General features: G+C 40.5%; 1 protein-coding gene across 1 annotated transcript in view; it reads left to right on the top strand.

Moving 5' to 3' along the window:
• Aff3 (ALF transcription elongation factor 3) overlaps nucleotides 1–20,480 on the top strand; it is a 494,450-nt gene that overhangs the window by 325,242 nt on the left and 148,728 nt on the right. Inside the window, exons 7-8 of the mRNA XM_076832801.2 lie at nucleotides 3,365–3,401; nucleotides 13,920–13,971. Coding sequence (XP_076688916.2) covers nucleotides 3,365–3,401; nucleotides 13,920–13,971 — 89 coding nt within the window. The remainder of the gene's footprint in view (nucleotides 1–3,364; nucleotides 3,402–13,919; nucleotides 13,972–20,480) is intronic.

Genomic DNA, 20,480 nt, shown 5'->3' with positions numbered 1-20,480 from the left:
TGGCACACACCTGCAATCCCAGCAACTCAGGAGGCTGAAGCAAGAGGATTGCAAGTTCAAAGTTAGCCTCAGCAACTCAGGCCCTGAGCAACATAGCAAGACCCTGTCTCAAAATTTAAAATAAATAAATAAATAAATAAATAAAAATAAAAAGGGCCGGGGATGTGGCTCAATGGTGAAGTACTGCAATTAGTTGGCAGCAATTCTCTTTCAGGGTAGTACATAAGATAATGCGGCCTCATATAGTTTGACAGGCTACATTGAATGGAATGTGGGATCTGTTATGGTGTTTCATTGAAGAGCTTTCTTGGAAACAGTGTGCCTGGTTATTTCTGCCTTCAGCAAAATGATCTGTATGAATTTTACTTCTCAACTAAATGCCACCCTTAAAGGAGTTTTAATATTCTCAGATGCCAAAGAAGAGTCTGGGTGTTGGGACTTGCAGATTTAAAGGTGGAAGAAGAGTAGATTCCCATTGTAGATGTTCTTCTAAGTCATGGAGAGTGAGCTTATAGGAAGTGGTTATACTGAAGCAGGTTGTCTGGAAGCATATCTTTGGTTCTCTGCCAAAGAGTCTGTCAACAGTCATCATCTGAGGCCTGAGTTTTAGGATGCTTCAAGAAATAAAAAATTCTGTTTCTTATTAGTGTGAGCAAGGTCATAGGAAAATTTCTGCTATTCTTTCTTTCATTTTCTTTTTTTTTTTTTTTTTTTTTTTTTTTTTAAAGAATGAGCTTTAACACAGGCACCATCTCAATTGCTGTTCCTGCTCATTGGTGACAAGTGAGTGTTCCCTGTCTAGGACAGGATGGCTCCAAAGGGCCAAAATCTACAGACAGGACAGAGGAGTTAACTCACTGGGACTCAAAGTATTTTTAACATGAAAACTAAAAGTAATTTCTGTTCAGATATAAACTGTAAGTTAACTAGAAAGGAAGGAAACTCGCTGGTGCCCTTGGGGGACTTGCCTGTGGGTCTCTTCTTCATAACAGCACCTCTGCACACTGGGCCAAAGTCGTTTTTGCAGATTCCATGTTGGCCATCACTTCAGTGACACTATTTCATCTCCATGTCACTCTTTCCAAAACAGAATCTCAGAGTGAAAGTTGAACTTTGTTCTTTCCCATCAGCTGAACAGCTCATTACTACCAACTCTGAACGAGGTTTACTAGGCATCCGCTCATGACTCAGGCTGCCTAATAGAGTGGGAATCCCATCCCTTCCCAATTTTCTCCTCCAAACCCTCGCCCACCAGACTGGCTCATTTGTACTATTTCAGTGGAATTCCTTTTTAAAACAGACATTATTCGTTAGAATTGAACATGCCACAAGTGCCATTAAATGATACCTCTGCCCTTTAAAAACTGTATTCATAGAGCAAAATTCTGGTAAAATATGTTAAGCCATATACTGGAAAGTAATTCCTTTTCACTGGATTTTCATTCCACATGCCAGAATTATAAAGGAGTTTTGTTGGATTTTATGCACTGCTACTTATTTTTTTTTATATTCCTACCACCTCAATTCATTTTATAACTCCCCCTTATATTTCACATCAAATAAGGATCTTTCAAGGAAAGAGGATGTGAATTTTCAAGACAAAATTCACATATCACTTTAATATAAATAAAATCAGGTTTAATCCCATTTATCTGAGTAGTAACTAGACTTCAAATACTGCATAGTACTGGATTTACATCAGAGTAGATAAGTGGATATCTGTAATAATCTTTTCACCCACTGCTGGGAGATGGACAACAGCCTGTCAGCAATGTTCCTGACAGGAGAGCGGCCAACCTCATCTGCAAAGATGCTGACAGTACAGGTGCCTTCAAAAGGAAGTGGCTGAGACTCAAAGTCAATAATATAATAGACCAGTGACTAAATATAGAACTAAACTCAAAGACCCTATAAAAGAAAACAGAGGGTTAAATCTGTGCGGCTTGGATTCAGCCGGGAATTCTTAGCTGAGCAATGAAAGAAAAACTGGATAAATTAAACTTCATCAAAATTTAAAACTTGTGCATCGAAGAATATTATCAATACAGGGGAGAGGAAGCTGACAGAATGGGAGAAAAGATTGGCAAATCATATATCTGTGAAGAGTGTAGTATCCAGAATATAAAGAACTCTTTCAACTCAACCTCAAAAAGGCAAAGAGCTGTGTTAAATCAAAGGCAAAGGACTCTACTGGGTATTTAATAGAAGAAGACTTACACACAGGCAATAAACACATGAAGAGATGCTCAGTGGGGTTAGTTTTTAGGTAAATACAAGTCAAAATCAAAATGAGGTGTTCCATTTCACACTCTCAAGAATGGCTAGGTTTTTTTGGTTTTTCTTTTTAATATTTATTTTTTAGTTGTAATTGGACACAATACCTTTATTTTATTTATTTTTATGTGGTGCTGAGGATCGAACCCAGGTCCTCGCACATGCTAGGTGAGCGCTCTACTGCTGAGCCAAAACCCCAGTAACTAGGTTTTTATTTTTTATTATTATAATGAAAAATATAAATGTTGGTGAGGATTTAGAAAAATTAGAGCCCTTACATTTCCCTGGTAGGAATCCAAAAATGTTTCTGCCACTGTGGAAAATAGTTTGGCAATTCCTCAAAAAGTTTCAGAGAGCTACCATGAGATGACCCCAAAATTCCTCTCGTACACACATAACCCAGAAGGACAGAAAACAGGGGTTAGAACAAGGGCCTGCACATGCGTGATCCCAGCAGCAGTATTCCAAGTAGCCACAAATGACAATAGTCCACGTACCCACCAACAGGTGCGTGGATAAGCAAATATGTGTAAATATATTATTAATCCATAAAAAGAAATGAAAAAACTGATATATACTACCAGAAGAATGAACCTCCAAAACACTCTGCTAAGTGACTGAACCTAGGTCGTATGACTCTACTAATGAAATATCCAGAATAGACACAGATAAAAATTGTTCATTGCTGGGGCCGAGGAGAGGGGAAATAGGGAGATCTTGCTTGATGGGCATGAGATTTTATTTTAGAATGATGGAAATACTTTGCAGCTAGATAGATGCCATGCTTGTACAATGTTGGGGATGTACTACATTCCAATGAATTGTTTGTTCATTTCAAAATGATTTTATGTTCTGTCACCTTTCCCTCAATAGGCAAAACATAAGGTCAGTGCTACAGAATAAAGGTGATTGTGATCTACATTCCCAGAGCTGCTTGCCAAGCACATTTATGCAAATAGGCCTTGTTATAGTCTCTGCTAAAGTTAGGAGCAATGACTCAGTTCTGAATGACCAGTCATCTGTCTCCTTTTCAACTAGTGTTTGGAAAAATCAAAGTAAGAAAATTAATTGATATTTCTTTTTCTTTCAGGACTCTCAGCTTGTATCCTCCGGACATAATAATCCAAGTAAGAAAGGCTTCTCTTCATAACTTTATAACTCACAGGGAAGAGATGGGTTGGAGGGTGGAGAGGATGAGCTTGTAATAGACTGTTGGTTTAAAAGAGAGTCATTAGGAAACATGTTCAAGTAGGAAACAGCCATTGGCTCAAGTACGGGTTGCCTTAATGAATGACCTTGAGTGACCTTGAGTGCTCACACTCAGTAGAAGGAAGACCAAACCATAAAATGCTGAATTTCAGAGTGATCATAGGAGATAGCATGCTTCATTAACAGTTAATTGGTCACTGGTACATATGGGGGGGGGACTAAAAGGCAAATAGAGAGTTGACTAAATTAAAGAAAATAAACTGAAAAACAACAATCCAAAGACTTCAAGGTAAAGACCTCAGAATCCATGAAGGAACGTCACCACTTGCCAGTTATGTATGCCATGTCCTCATTCAGAAATAGGCTGTGCTATTTAGGAAGGAGGTTACTCACTGAATTGGTGGCTAACAAAACATGTAGGCTTTGTCATCAAAGAAGGGAGCATCCTGTAAAGCACTGCTTTCATTCTCTTGTGGCACTACTAATTGGCATTACAGTTGTCTGGGGCATTAAAGATGCAGGAGCTACTGTGTTCCCGTCCTAAAAGCACCCTTGCAAAACCAGGGCTTTGTTAGTTTCTCCAGCTGCTAGTGAGCTGTGAGCACCCAGTGATAGAGTTAGGTTTGAAGACAAAGACCACTCAGAGCTAGTAGATGCCTATTTATGTTTGTGGGCATTAAGCTAACGTGAAATCAAGAATATATGCTTTTTTTAAAAAAAAATTTTTAATGTTTTTTAAAATGTCTAATTTCACATTATTTAGAATGATTTTACTATGAGATTTAAAACAAAATTAAACATTTTAAATGTGTTGGAAATTTCCAAGATTTTAATGCACAGGTAGAGGAAGGTCAGCAGAGGGGAACAACGTGCCCATAATGTGCAGGTTGGATCAGTTATCCCAACCTCGGTTGGGCTTTGCTTGGGGCACAGGTTCCAGTGAGACGTTTTTCTAAGATAAATTTCTCAATGCTTAACAAGCTTCTATTTTAAGATCCTAAAAACATTCCACAGAGTATTTAAATATTAATGTAGATGATGGGTGTCTGCACTTTCCAACGTCCAGGTGGCGGGTTGAGTTGAAGCGCTTCTCCCCTTCCCTTTGGAATCCCCACTGAAGAGCCATAGAGCTGTAAAGATGGACATCAATCCTCAACAGCACCGAGAACAGGGAAGATTGCCCTCTGCAAACCAGACATTTAGCCGATTGTCTTTAAAACAGAAAGTAAATAGGACCCTACTGAAAAATAACCCTGAGCAAGGAAAGTCATGACCCAAGAAAAGAAAAAAAAAAGAGGAATAAGCCTTGGTGGTGAGGGACAGCTCTGGTGGCCCCGGGACAGGCTAGATTTCCTCTAAACCACAGTAGAATGGATGTGGGTGGCAGCTGCATGGGGACCCCTGAGCTATCTTTCCCTGCCTCAGTGATGCACCCCACCCTAGCTAATTCTCATACAGCACTTTCTGTCTCATTTCCTTGCAAAAGGCCCCAAAGAACAAAAAACAGTGATAATCTTAAAAAAAAAAAAAAAAAAAAAAAAAGACAAGTGACTAGAATTCCTACTTGGGAACAATATATAAGAACACATTCTAAGACAATACCAGACCTTGAATATAGACACAGATAGTGGCAGAAGAGTCATTTCTTTTCTCAAGAGGGAAATCAACACAAGCTCATCATGCGCAAAGCAAGCTCGCCGTGCTTCTAAGTGAAGAACTGGGGGAGGCCCTGGGCTCCCAGCCTGGGCCTCTTTCCTCTTGCTTTCTAGGCAACAAAGCCTGTCCTCTTACACATTTGCCCTAAATCGTTCCTCCCTAGTGCAAGATGGTGTTAGAGAGACACTGTGGTCAGATGGGAGATTCACACCAGGTACCTTTGTGTTTACTCACCTGTTATTTGAACATGAAAAGATGGACTTGAGCTCCAGGTAGAAGGACTGACCCCAGAGGAAGTCTAGCTAACCCAAGGAGAAGGAAGCAGTTCCAGCTATACTTACAGTCTTCAGAAAGACTTGAGATTATTCATATTAAATAGAAAGAACAAAGAGACTGTTGTGGAAAAAGTCATTACTGGATAAATGAACCCTTGAGAATTCAAAATGTGACCAACAAAAAAGATTTTTTTAAAAACAAAAATAAAAGGAAAGGGTAGCAGTAGCTCTAATCTGGGATCCAGAATATAAAGTTGAAAGCTCTTTTCTGAAACACAGGTGGGAACTATGGAATGGGGCTAAGGTACCCAGAAGGTCAAAATCCAGCTAGTAGGGACAGTAGAAAAGGAAGGGGACAAAAGCATTAGAAATCAGTAGCTTCCCCTGGGAAAGAGCAATTTGTGACCAAAAACACTTTGCGTAAGAGGACGTGAGAGAGACCGAAATTAGATTCCTCACTCAGACACTGGGATTTTTCAGACACTGAATGCAGATGTTAGGATTATCAAGCCTAGAATACAAAATAAGAGCCTTAGCTTAATTTCTAGAAATATAAGAGAAGATTAGAAATATGATAAACAGCAAGACTCGAAGAAGTTCCAGCAGCCCGCATTTCTAGAAATGAAAAAGTGATAATAGAAATTAAAATTTCCACGGGCAGGTCAAACAGCACATCAGAGAGAGAGAATGACAGAATGGAAATGTAAATTTAAAAAAATATATATATCCTAAAATACAGCCTAGAGAGACAGCTATGGAAAACAGGACATGGAAGTTGAGCAACAGGAAGGATGAAGTGGTAAAATCTAATGTCTAACTGGGATTCCAGAAAGGGAGGGGGGGAAAGCAACAGGAATAAACTTTTTCAGAACTGAAAGACACTAGCCCACAATTTCATGAAATGCAGTGACTATTAAGCAGGATGACTAAAAAGAAATCCATGTGGACCCATTTTTGCAACACACATTAAAAAAGGGGGAGAAAACTTAAAATACCTTTTAGTGTTGTTGTTTTTTTAAAAAAAAAGCAACAGTGAACTTATAACTTCACTCAATTGAGAGGAAATAATCACCAAACTAAATTCTGTACATTACAAACAACAACAAATAATAATACAGAATGATGTTTCTGTACAAACAAAAACAGGGAAAGTGTGTCACCAGTAGACCCTACAAAAAACAGGAATTCTAAAAGAATTCGCTTCATTCCGAAGAAATGGGAGCTTCAGGGGTTCTACAGTACAGAAAGGACACATGGAGAAAATGTGGACAATACTGTATACAACGACATCTTGTGAAATAATAAAAGTATGATTTACACAAGCACAATGGCATAGAATAGAGGAAAATTGGGAATTAAAATCTTTCTGAGTTCCTGTAATTATTTGGGGAGAAGAATAAAAATGTTAACTTTGGGCGGGGCATGGTGGTGCACACCTGTACTCCCATCGGCTCGGGAGGGTGAGACAGGAGGATCGTGAGTTCAAAGCCAGAATCAGCAAAAGCAAGGTGCTAAGCAACTCAGTGAGACTCTGATGCTAAATAAAATACAAGATAGGGCTGGGGGTGTGGCTCAGTGGTCCAATGCCCCTGAGTTCAATCTCCAGTACCCCCCACCAAAAAAAAAAAATGTTAACTTTGGACTTTGATAAATTCAGTGAGCACTTGTGATTTTTAATGTAACCATGAACTCAAAGGGTACTTCACCTACCAACAAAATACGAAAAACAACTCGAAAACTGAGATAAAAGTGGAATGTGAAAACGTTACCAGTTTATCTCAAAGAAATAAAGCCTAGAAAAAGATCAGAGTGTGTGGAAAGATATAGTGGCATGAATAAAATAAAACCAGTAATCTAAACAAATGGATTAGATGCTATGATTTAATGACAAATGTTGTTCAAATGAATTAAAAATAAAACTCCAGCCCTGCTGTTTATAATGACACATTGAAAATTGAAGATTCATAAAATTTAGGGGAAAAAACAAAGAATGATTAGGAATGAAAACTGAGGTTTAGAAGCAAAGAAGTACTTCAGATATTAGTAAACATTTGCAATTAAAAGGTAACATAAACACCTAGTGTTAAAACTGGGGAAAGTAAGTAAATTTATAGCCTAAAATGCTTGTACCAGAATACTCCATATGGAATAATTTGTTATCTACAGAAAGAGAAGGGAAATTAACGCCCACCCAACACCATGTGCAAAAACCAATCCAGGTATTTTTAAAAAACCAGCAAAACTATACACTTTCTGAAGAAAGTATAAAACATTCTTCTAGCCAGACGTGGTGGCACACGTCCATAATCCCACTGGCTCAAGAGGCTGAGGCAGGAGAATAGCAAGTTCAAAGTCAGGGGGGTAGTATGGCTCAGTGGTCGGGTGCTCCTAGGTTCAATACCCAGGACCAAAAAAAAAAAAAAAAATTTAAAAAGAACATTTTTTCTGATTCATTTCTTAAGTAAAACATGCCAAAAGAGTCAAAGGAAAAATATTGATAAATATAAATACATTGAAATTAAAAACTTATAGTTCATCCAAAGATATCAGAAAAAAATAAAATAAAAAGCTAATACTGGGAACCCTGGGAATAGTCATTTTATTTTGTGTTTGTGATTTGTATTTATTATGATACAAATTTATTATTTGTATTGAAACAATAAAATGCTTCTATAAATAAAAAAAATACTAAAAAATGTTTTTTAAATAAATGACACAAAAGAACAGGTTCACAATATGTATCTCATTAAAACTCAGAGACAGGCAAACACCCGAATGAAATTTCATTTTATGTTATTGTTAGAAAAAAGTATTTGGCTATCACTAGTGTGTGTGTGTATGTGTCTTAATAGAACATATGTAGTGTGATTCCATGTATATTAGAAGTGATTCCAAGTGTAATAGAAGATTAAAGTTTAGAAACAGCAATAACCAGACACTACATACAGGGGTTTTGAAAGCTGTACAGAAAAGATAGGGAATGATTGACACTAGAGTTCCAGTTGGCAGGGGCCGGGTCAGGATGCAGTTTTTGTGTTTGTTTGGTTTTTGGTTTTTTGGTTTTTGGCACCAGGGATTGAACCTAGGGTTGCTCTACCACTGAGCCCCATCCCCAGCCCTTTTTATTTTTTACTTTGAGACAGGGTCTCACTGAGCTGCTTAGTACCTCGCATTGCCTGAGGCTGGCTTTGAACTTATGATCCTCCTGCCTCTGCTTCCCGAGCCACTGGGATTACAGGTGTGGGCCACCCCGCCTGGCTGGGTTACTTTTTTTTTTTTTTTGTAGTTGGAATCAATATCTTTATTTATTTATTTTTTTTTAAAAAAATTAATTTTTATTGTTGGTTGTTCAAAACATTACATAGTTCTTGATATATCATATTTCACACTTTGATTCAAGTGGGATATGAACTCCCATTTTTACCCTGTATACAGATTGCAGAATCACATCAGTTGCACAACCATTGATTTACATATTGCCATTCTGGTGTCTGTTGTATTCTGCTGCCTTTCCTATCCTCTACTATCCCCCCTCCCCCCTCCCCTCCCCTCTTCTCTCTCTACCCCCTCTACTGTAATTCATTTCTCCCCCTTATATTTTTCCCCCTTTCCCCTCACTTTCTTTTGTATGTAATTTTGTATACCCCTGAGGGTCTCCTTCCATTTACATGCAATTTCCCTTCTCTCTCCCTTTCCCTCCCACCTCTCATCCCTGTTTAATGTTAATCTTCTTCTCATGCTCTTCGTCCCTACTCTGTTCTTAGTTACTCTCCTTATATCAAAGAAGACATTTGGCATTTGTTTTTAAGGGATTGGCTAGCTTCTCTTAGCATAATCTGCTCTAATGCCATCCATTTCCCTCCAAATTCTATGATTTTGTCATTTTTTAATGCAGAGTAATACTCCATTGTGTATAAATGCCACATTTTTTTTATCCATTCGTCTATTGAAGGGCATCTAGGTTGGTTCCACAGTCTTGCTATTGTGAATTGTGCTGCTATGAACATGGATGTAGCAGTGTCCCTATAGTGTGCTCTATTTAGGTCTTTAGGGAATAGACCGAGAAGGGGAATAGCTGGGTCAAATGGTGGTTCCATTCCCAGCTTTCCAAGAAATCTCCATAATGCTTTCCAAATTGGCCGCACCAGTTTGCAGTCCCACCAGCAATGTACCAGAGTACCCTTTTCCCCACATCCTCGCCAGCACTTGTTGTTGTTTGACTTCATAATGGCTGCCAATCTTACTGGAGTGAGATGGTATCTTAGGGTGGTTTTGATTTGCATTTCTCTGACTGCTAGAGATGGTGAGCATTTTTTCATGTACTTGTTGATTGATTGTATGTCCTCCTCTGAGAAGTGTCTGTTCAGGTCCTTGGCCCATTTGTTGATTGGGTTATTTGGCTGGGTTACTTTTTGATGATGTTTTGTTTCCTGGACTAGAAGGTATAGTCACAGTTGACTCATTTGAATTTTTTAAAACTGTCTATATACATTTCAGGCACAGGTACATTTTCACACACAGTCTTACAGGACAGGCTTAGCCTTTACTTGAGACAGACCACAGTGGAGTGAGAGAAGGTAAGAATGAGGATCCATTGGACATGAAAACTGGATGTCCTTGCCTTCATTCCCCCCTCTGTGGCATTTCCTTCCACTTGTGCCACTTTGCCCCTTTGTAGCTACTGTTTATATTATGATATGGTAAATTTGGGTCATTGGTTTATAGTTTCTATCATCGACCTATAGGCAAGTCCAGAAACTAAATGATTAACTCAATTAATATTAATGAGGATGCTTCATTAATAATTACTGAACATAATATGAATATTTTAAACCTTTGCAATGGTAAAAGTAAAAGTGTCGATGTTTCAAGTTGAGAGAGAGAGAGAGAGAGAGAAAAAAAAAAGAAAGGAAACTTGAGAGGAAAGAATAAAGGAATGAGTTTTCTTACTTTGTGTCAAAGCAACAGAAAAGATGCTATCCTAAGTTGATGAATCAAGTCAATGAAGATTCAATGTATTTAAAGTTACAAATACATAATAGAGATGCTAAAAGTAATAATAGAATTAGTAAAATTTTAGGGGCAGGGGTAGTATATTAAATATCTCATGTTTTTCATATCAGAAATTATTAGGTACTGTATAAAGTTGTTGTATCTAGAAAAAAGATGTTAGTCTGTTACTTAGAGTAGAAGGGCTAATAGAATTGGAGACAAAATCAAGAGGAGTCATTACCTTTTCCCCACTATTCATATTTTTTTTCCAACAAAAGCATGGATTACTTTTAATAGAATGATAAAGAAAAGTTGTACCTAGGCAGATCCTCCTCTGTGGTAGAACTTAGCATACTGCACGTCTATTTTTCGATTCCGTTTGCAGACCTCATCCCTGGTCCACATCGTATGACTGCTATGACCAGCAGAGCAGTCAATTTAAGTGAGCAGAAGGCATGAATTACATATCACTTATCTTTAGGCTTACCAGGCAGAGTACCAGGTCCATACAACCTCAGCACATTTATTGAATTAGAAGGAGAGCTATTGTGATTTTTTTTTTAAGTGACCTATTGGAACCATCAAGCGGTTTCATTCCTCAGACTATATCCATCTCGGTAGTAAAAGAAGCTTAACCCTCTTCTGGTTTTTCTTTTTTTCCCCCTAGTGCTAGAGATGGAAACCAGCACCTGTGTATATTAAGCACACACTCTACCCATGCTACACCCCCAGGCCAGCCTCTTCTACTTGAGCGTGTGGTTCTATATGAGAAGACAAGTTGAAATATAGGCATCAAGGACCTGTATACATACACGTGTGCATGTAGATACATTTGCATGTATCTGTGACTTCTAATATTCTGCGTATTTTACCCCCAACAGGGCCCATCTCCCCTTCCTCTCTGCATTGTATTTCCACATGCAAATAACCACACTGCCCCCGGCCAGCCCCTTATGCCCAACCTGCTAATGATCGATGCAGGCTCCCTTTCAAAGAGACCAACGTGGTGGTATCCATCATGACAGCAGCTGAGATAAACAGGATGACCCCAAACAGTCCCCTCTGGGGGCCGCAAGGAAACATCTCCTGAGCTCCCATCTAAAAAGTTCTCGCACTGAGCACCTCCAGCCGTCTTCAGCATCACTTCCCTTGGGTGCCTGTGTTTCTCCATGGCTGATGGCTTTACACATTGCAGATTAACTTCAAAAATTGCATCACCTAAGATTTCAGGATGTTGAGTGGGGTTTTGCAGCATGTGTGTGTGTGTGTGTGTGTGTAGGAGAAAAATAGTTAAAATCCCTCTTTTAATCCCAAGCTTACTTTTCCCCAAAAACGTTTAATTCATCATCAGCCCTAAAGTGGCCCAGAGCACTCCCACTCGGCCTGTTCCTAAATGTCCCGTTTGGCCCCGTGGTATCCTGTTTGCCAAAACCTCTTCTGTTTTCCCTGTTGCCACAACATAAGGGCTGCTAAGAGCAGAGATAATCAGCTGCAGCTCTGTCCCTGTGCTGAGACCAGCCCGTGACTCCTGCAGCCCCCAGATCCAATGTGCCGTCCAGCCTGCGGCCCCTCCACCTGTGGGGTTATGTGGCAACAGTATGGGTCAAGGTAAAACGTGTTTCTTCAAACATCCAAGCAAGGCCTGCGTGGGTATTATTGTTTCCCTGTTTTCTGACATAAATCGTTTGGAAATGTTGACTCTCGCCTGCTGCTTTACATTCTTTATTGTAATGGTGCAAGATAGGACCGCTGGCAGCCAGCAGGGCCCTGGGGAACAGAACTAGTTTCTTCAGATTAAAGGGGAAGGAAGAAGGATGAATCTATGTTTTTGAGGGAAAATATCACCTTCATTTAGATTTTTCCTACCTCATGTAGATGTTATGACTCTCTATTTTGGGGTTACGGCAGGAACAGTGGTTGCTTAGGGGAAAAATGATTCTGGAAAGTACCAGACTAGGATATTTCCCAGCACAGAAGCCAGTTGACCGGGCCTTACATGTCCCCTAAAGGAGCACATCACAGCTCTGCCTGAAAGGCCAAAGACGGTATCAAAGTAGGAGTGTTCAAGCAAGTTTATTAATTTGTTGCCTTTGCTTTATGTCAAGGTGAAATACATAAGTATTCATATGGTTTCATATGGATTAGGGTCCTGGCTCATCTAACAGGGTGTTATATGGATTAGGGCCCTGACTACTCCATATTTATTATCATCATAGATTTGGTAGATTTATTTGGTTTTTTTTCCCCTGGACGACTGGATTTGGACCTAGTGACTGTCCCTCGTGGGTGCCCTGGCACCATCTAGAGAGACACAGTGAAAATCACATCTGAGACAGATGTATGAGCTCTGTGTAACGCGTCTTCCTTTCCTCCCAACTGCTTGCTGTCCTATAAGAAAAAGAGAAGAAAATGTGAAGATTGATTCAGAGCCATTTGGGCAACATCCCCGGGCTCCATGAGGTGATTTGAGGGGTCATTCCTAAGAGGAGGTGACCACCTGCTAAGGTCAATAGATGACACATGGAGCTTGGTACCTGCAGAGGTCTGAGGGCCTGCATGGTAGAATGAGGGATCCTAGGAGGTGTCCAGGCTGACCTGAGAGAGCACAGCAAGGCCAGGTGGCCACCCGCAGGCCCCTTCTGCAACTTGCAAGTCTCTGGGTTCATTCAGCCATGGGCGCTGCAGAGCCGTCAGCAGCCACAGGCAACTTACTCTTAGGCACAAAGGACCCTTCTTCCCACCCCAACCTCAAGGACATCCATAGAAGCTCTTTACAATGTGAAGACGCATATTTCAAACCACCCATTGGGCCAGGATTGGGAATTGCATTAGGCCTGTTGCATCTGACTTTAAAACTACCAAGAGTGAAGTAGTCCCAGGCTCCCCTAACTAAAAACCGTCAAGTCCCCGATGGCCACGTCCCTCAGAAACCTTTCTTTCTCCATCCTCTCAGATGGGCAAGAAGGATTTCTGGTTTACATCTTATCTGGCTCTAACTTGTGAGCCCCACAACCTGCTGCCAGGAGTGTAATTCTCCACGGGGTATAATTTTGGGGGGTCTCGTGACTGCAAGCTCTCTCATCCAGGTTCTGTTTCAGCCAGACCCCATTTGGCTTATGTTAGCAGGAGGGATCAAAGTTCAAAGTGCCTTGGATGTCGAATGCTAATGGGTTTATTTTCTTTAAATTTTCTGTAAAATGAAGTGGAAAGAAACCGATTCCATCTGTAAGATATTCATCTCTTGGCAAGGTCTCCAGCCTGCGCCTCTGGTTGTTTGCAAATAGCTCCTTAGTACCTACCCACAGATTGGTGCCTGGGCAATTGCATTGCAAAGACGAAATTATTTTGCGGATCCAGCTCTCAGACAATAAAAAATGTTTTAAAGGCCTCCTGCTGCACATTTTGAAAGATTGTTAATAGGACCATAGAAATATTTAGTCTCTCTTAAATCTTAAGACTGCACGACTCACATGTCGTTTTGTTTTTTTTTTTTTCCCCTACTTCCTTTTTAAGAGAAAGGTGATGCTGAGCCAGAGAGTCCAGACAATGGCACTTCGAATACATCGTAAGTCTCTTTTCTGTTTCTGTCCTAGATGACTGTCCTTTAGTTTGCCTTATAAAATGGAACAGTGCAAGTACCTCGTAATAATGGTGACCAGGACGCAGGGGTGGTTCTCTTTTCTCATGATAATGTCTCTTTAATGCTTTTGGGTCCAGATGCATTTTGAGGTCTTAATACTTTAGCATCGTAAGAGGAAACTTGAAATTGCAAATGTTCCTCTTTATGAAGCAGAAATATAAGGAGATTGAGGTTGTGCACAGGGAGAAGGGAGGTGAGCCCTTTAGAATTTGGTGAGAAGACTTGAAGAAGCTCTCACATATACTGGGGGACTTTCGGCCCCACACACCCGTGAAGCTTTCATGTCATTTTTAAAAGCCTGCCATCTGCAATCTCACCTCGGATCATGGGGAGTGGGGAGGATTACAATTATAGTTCTCTCTGGAATCGCAAAAGTTTGTTATGTTCTTAAGTTAACAGAGCAGCTTTTAAAATATAAGAAAGGGCACTTCTAAAACATGTGTTCCTCTATTTTATCTTTTTATTATCAATATTCATGGAACGCAAACATGTTTTTGATGATTCATTGGATGCCAAGTTGATACACCAACATTTAAATAAAATAACAAACAAGCTAACAAATGAGTTTGTTTTAGCTCTGCAGGAATTGGCAACAGGTTTGCTTCTAATGAGTCTTCATTTTTATCACTGTTGAGGAATGAAGTGCGTCTTGTTATTATAAGGCAGGCTTTGTGAATGAATCTGTGGATCGGGGCTCCTATTGCTAAGCTTTTAAAGTGCTATTCATTAGCAGTCATAGTTGGTGGTATCTCATGGAGTGTCTTGCCTTGACCAATACCTGTTTCTTTGCTTTGCACAGGGTGGCTATATATTTCATAATGGATACAATTTCATGTCTGTTATTTTCCTAAAATTTACAGACCATTCCATTGTTGTGGTTTCTGATGCGCTCATGAATGTAACTGGCTTTAAATGGTTAAAATAATGCTGATTTTTTAATTTTTTTCTGCTGCCGCCAAAAAAAGGGGGGTGGGGGGCTGGGGAATGGGGGAAAGGGTTTTAATGCCATCTGGAGGCATTCTAGAGAACTGAAAAGAGAGGAATTACTGAAAAACTTAGTTTTTTGAGTAACATTTAGACGGGATAAGAATATACAATTAGAATGAAAGCTATTTGGGAGTGAGTTACATTTTTATAAATTGTTCAATAAGAGCATTAGTTATTACAGAATTTTTCTAATTCTCAGCAACAAAAGGAACAGAAAAAAAATATGTTGGGAAGCTGCTAGAGAACTACATTTAATTTTACGTGGTTTAAAGCCACTTTTGGTAGACACCAATTTTGTTAATGTAGTTTGGTGGGTCATTAAAGTTCTCCTTCCCTTGTGTGTTTCTGAAGTGTTCATTCCCTAAAAGAATTGCTTTCCATTGCTCCAAACTTTATTTCTTCTAACACATAATAAAGTAGGTAAGTTGTCCGAGGAATCACTGTTAAATTTTCCGGAGACGTAAAGACGGTGGAAGCCTGGAACACCACCTCACGTGCCCCGCTCTGAGCCAAGTGGCCCCTTGGTCACCGGCCTCTCCTTTTGCCTCTTGAACCAGAAATGACGGAAATGAAGTCTGGGGTGCCAGGGATATCTCTTAGAAGTGGGGAATTCTGAACTTGGGATCTGTCAGAACCCTCTCACGGGCGCTCTGTTCTTAGGCAGGAAGAGCAGCTGTTCCGAATGTGTAGGACTCAGGATGCCTGACTTGCAGGTGACGGGGATGTTCTCACACACGGCACCCCACCTGAGCTTTTAGGGAAGGTGCAGTAATAGAATCTGAGGATCGGAAGAGTTATTCAACTTCAAGGATAAATTGGGACATGCACCTTCTGATTTTTACCCATTTACCATCCTGAGGGATACAGGGGTCTTAAGAGACAAAACTAAGCCAAGAATCAGAATCAAGAACAATTACTGAGCCAGGCGCGGTGGCCTGCACCTATAATCCCAGTGACTCAGGAAGCTGAGGCAGGAGGATCTTGAGTTAAAGCCAGCCTCAGCAAAAAAAGAAAAAGAAAAAAAGAGGCATGAATCAGCTCAGTGAGACCCTGTCTCTATTTTTTATTTTACTTTTATGTGGTGCTGAGGATTGAACCCAGTGCCTCACACATGCGAGGCAAGCACTCTGCCACTGAGCTATAGCCCCAGCCCAAGAGACCCGGTCTCTAAAGAAAATACAAAATAGGGCTGGGGATGCGGCTCAGTGGTGAGTGCCCCTGAGTTCAATCCCTGATACCCACCCCTCCTCCCCCCAAAAAAGAACAAATACTGAGATGAGATCATGTGTGTTAGGTAGTAAGTGCAAGTGAACTCCTTTGCTAGGGCCGCCATAACAAAATACACCAGTCCAGGTGGCTACGTGACAGTTTATTTTGTCATGGTTCTGGTGTTGGTTCCTTCAGAGAGCTGTAAAGGAAGAATGTGCTTCTGCCCTTGGTCCTTGGCTTATACACATCATCTTCTCTCTGGCCACGTCTGTCTCTGTGTCCCTCTTCATGAGAACACAGCCATATGCGATCAGGCCCCCATCCTAATGATCTCACTTTAACCTAACTACCTCTATGAGGCCCTAATCCCAAATAAGATCACACTTTAAGGTCCTGGAGGTTAGACTTTGAATATATGAATGGGGGAGGGATGACAGGGAGTGGGGATGATTCCTCCCATATCCTTAATGGTCAGAGCAATCAGAGGCTGGAGCCAGGTAAATAGAATAAGGAGTGTGTAGATCTCAGAAGATGGATCAGGGAAAGAGAGGCTGAGCAACAGAGCATCAATTGTGGAAGCTGAAAGGGTGAAACAGAGCAAAGGAAACTGGACATAACAAACACAGGCCCCAGGATAGGCACCTGACTTAAACTGTGTGAGCAAATTATAGTCCAGGACCCCTCATAGACATGGTTGCAGAAATTCGTAGCACATCTATCCCTACAATTTACAAAAAGGATATAATTCATGATGACTAAGTAGGACTTATTGCTAGAGTGCATGGTTGGTTTATTCAGTGTAATGTGCTGTACTAATAGAATAAAGGAGAAGAAATCTAAATAGATACCCAAAAAATCATTTGACAAAATGTAGCACCCACAAATGAATGTAAAAGAAAAATTTTAAAACTTTCAGCAAATTAAGACTGGGAGGGATGGACATGGATAAAAGAAGAAAAGAAAAACCTACTGCTAAGGTCAAGAATTTATCGGTATTGACTCCTCTTGCTATCTCTATTCAACATTTTACTTGAGATCATAGTCAGTGCCATAAGACAAGAAAAGGAAATAATATACACAAAGATTGGGAGAGATGATTGCTAGAGAAAGTCCTAAGGCTCTAATAAAGAGCTGTTTGAATCCATAATTTATCAAGGTGAATATCCAGAAATCTATTGCGTGCCAATTTATTAGGAATAAGCAATCGGAAAATGAAATCTAAAAAGTAACTCCATTTACCATGACATAAAAATATAAAATGCTTAATAAATTTAGCAAAAGACATACAAGACTTAAAAACTGTAGAAACTACAACACACTGATGAGAGCAATTTAAGACCTAACCAGAAGGAGAGAAGTTCAGGAACTGGAAAACATGACAAAACTGGTATCTCAGTTTCTCTTTTACTGATCTGCGGATTCAGCACAATCTCCATCAAAAGACCAGTAGGACATTTTTGTAGAAAATAGTTTTACAGGTTGATTCTAAAATTTTTATAGAAAAGCAAAGGACTTAGGTAGCCAAACAATCTGGAAGAAGAACAAGATGGCAACCTTCCAGTCCCTGATTTTAAAACTTATTATAAAACTGAAGTAATTTAAGATGTAAGGGCAGACAAATCAATGGAATGAAACAATCTAGGAACAGACCACACACTCATGGTCAATTGATTTTCCACAAGACACAGAAGCAGTTGAATGCAGAAAGCCAAGTCTTTCAACCAATGTTGCAGGAACAGCTACTGAAGGGAAAGGGAATTTCATGTGCCACAGCTGAGAAGGATGAGAGACCTCAGTATAGAAGGTACAGCCATGAAGCACCTGCCAAAAACACAGGATGGTCTCTTCACAGCCTGGATGCGACAAAAATCTCTTATGGGGGTCACAAACGTGTGTACAAGAAGATCTTAATTGGATGAAAGGCCAGCTACAAGCTGAGAGAAGGTATTTGCAATACATATGTCAGACAAGTAATCTGTATATATTTAAGGAACTCTGACAACAACAAAATGATAAGGAAACTAGTATTTTATTTTACTTTTTTAGGAAATGAGTGTTTTAAATGGGCAAAAGCTTTGAAGTATCTAGAAAGGATAGAAATATTCACACGACAGCTTTTCGACCTGATAATGTAATAATAATGAACCTGCATTGAACACTGACCTTGCCAAGGTGCAAATCTTAGCACTTGACATGTCTCGTCTCTGCTAACTCTGACAACAACCCAGTAATACTCCCCATTCTACGGGCAAAGGGGATAACCCATATCCCTGCGTTTATGTGGCTTCAAGTGCCAAAGCAGGATTTTGAACCCAAGATCCAGACCCTGGAAGCTGAGCTCGTCACCATGGATCCATATGGCTGATTCTGCAAACCCTATTGTCTCTGGAGACAATAACCATCCCAGGAAGAGCAAGTCATTGCCATAGGCCAACAGTCTACTGGATTGTCACTGTTACAGAAAAATTCTAAAAATAATGGCCAAATGGAGATTTCCAACATTCTGTGAAGACCACAGTTTGGCAGGACCGCTGTGTCTGCTTCATCCCGATTTGCCCACCGCTGAAGGAATCTTCTGTCAGGTCAAAAGCCAAAAGTACAGGCTTGTGGACAAATCCCAAGAGTAAGTGCCCGTCTTTATTCGGTAGATGGCCCTCAACCAAATAAAGTTAACTTAGCCTGAAAAAATACACAAAGATTTAAAATGACCTTCGTAAATTAGAGAAATTGGATTAAACACAAAGCCTTACACTACTCAGGGGGGTCTGGGATTGTGGCTCAGTGGTAGAGTGCTCGCCTAGCATGGGTGGGACCCGGGTTCGATCCTCATCACCACATAAAAATTAAGGCATTGTGTTGTGTCCATCTACACCTAAAAAAAAATATATTAAAAAAATAATTATTCAGGGGAAAAAAATACATATGAGGCAGAAGGAAAATGGCCCATCCAGGTGTGGACCTTGTGCAGTAAAAGAATTGGGAATTGTTATCAGCTCAGACTGAATTACAGTGACCCGTGAAATGGTCCTTCTTCAAAAGTTAATATATGGAAAGTGCCCATTACCAAGTACGCGCTCCATAAGTTATTGTTACTGCTATTATAATAGTGTTTATGACTTAGGAAAACTGGAAAATTAGAATTTTAGTCTGTTCTTTTTTAAAAAAAAAAAAAGATAGGGGGGGATGAGTTTTTAGAATGAGTTAAAGGTGGTGAAAACAGAGATGATGAGAACATTTTTAGAGGTCTTCTCGTGAAGCTGGGGCTGCGGAGAAGAAGGGTTGAGTTTAGTCTACTCTCCAGGGGTGTCAGGAGGAACCAGCTGTCTTTCAGGATGTCAAAGGATGGGGCCATGACAAGAAGAGCACCCCTGACCTCTGTCTCCCCAGAGAGAAGAACGTGTGGAAGACACGGGGTCACCGATAGGAGCAGCACGGGGGTCTGGGCGATGCCCAAGGATCCAGACCTTGTAAACAACATGGGACTCTCTGAGTCCAGGATACAGAGGATATGGTCAACGCGTTCATATCAAGGGAAAATGCCCACCTGAAATTTCTGCACTCCCTGAAACACAGTATCTTCGACCATGTTAAATATGGAAGGGAAAAGAAAATCCAGAGAAACAGTTGTGTGCTCGACATATAAAGAAATCTATCATTCGTGCATGTGCATTTAATCAGGTTCTACAAACTGATCAGATAATAGGGCCTAGAAGCTGAGAGATCAAAGTCTATTGGGAAATTGTTACCCAAAGATCTTTTTTTTTTTTTTTCCTGAGAAACATGAAACCTTCTTGATATTTATTTTGGCGATGGAGATCTGGGTCTAACATGATGAATTGTGGCTGATCTTCTAGTGTATGAGGTGTCCGTCCTCGGAGGCCTCTTTCTGTGTCCGTTAAGTGATTCGCCAGGACCCTGTTGGCTAAGAAAACGAGAAACCCAGCACACAGCCTCTGCCCGGGAAAGGCAGCCCGATCCTGTTTCTCTGCTCGTAGACATCAAGCCTGAAAAATGAAATAGGAAAGGCCCCCCCGGGCGCGTGAGGCCACTCATCACGCCGATGCACAGATGGGACCAAGCCTGCAATGGGGCATGACTCACCCAGGGGACAAGAGGGGCCACCATGCACAAAGCCAGGGACGGCTTTGGGCCCCGGCACACTGCTGAGGGAGAAGCCACAGTGGAGAGGGGGTTGGGCCACTGTCACATTGGTAGTGCCCTGAGATTTAAACACCAGA

This window comes from Callospermophilus lateralis, chromosome 14 (genome assembly GCF_048772815.1).
Source record: "Callospermophilus lateralis isolate mCalLat2 chromosome 14, mCalLat2.hap1, whole genome shotgun sequence".
Taxonomy (NCBI): domain Eukaryota; kingdom Metazoa; phylum Chordata; class Mammalia; order Rodentia; family Sciuridae; genus Callospermophilus; species Callospermophilus lateralis.
The sequence above is the reverse complement of the archived record's forward strand: the minus strand, read 5'-3'. Positions and strand labels throughout refer to the sequence as shown.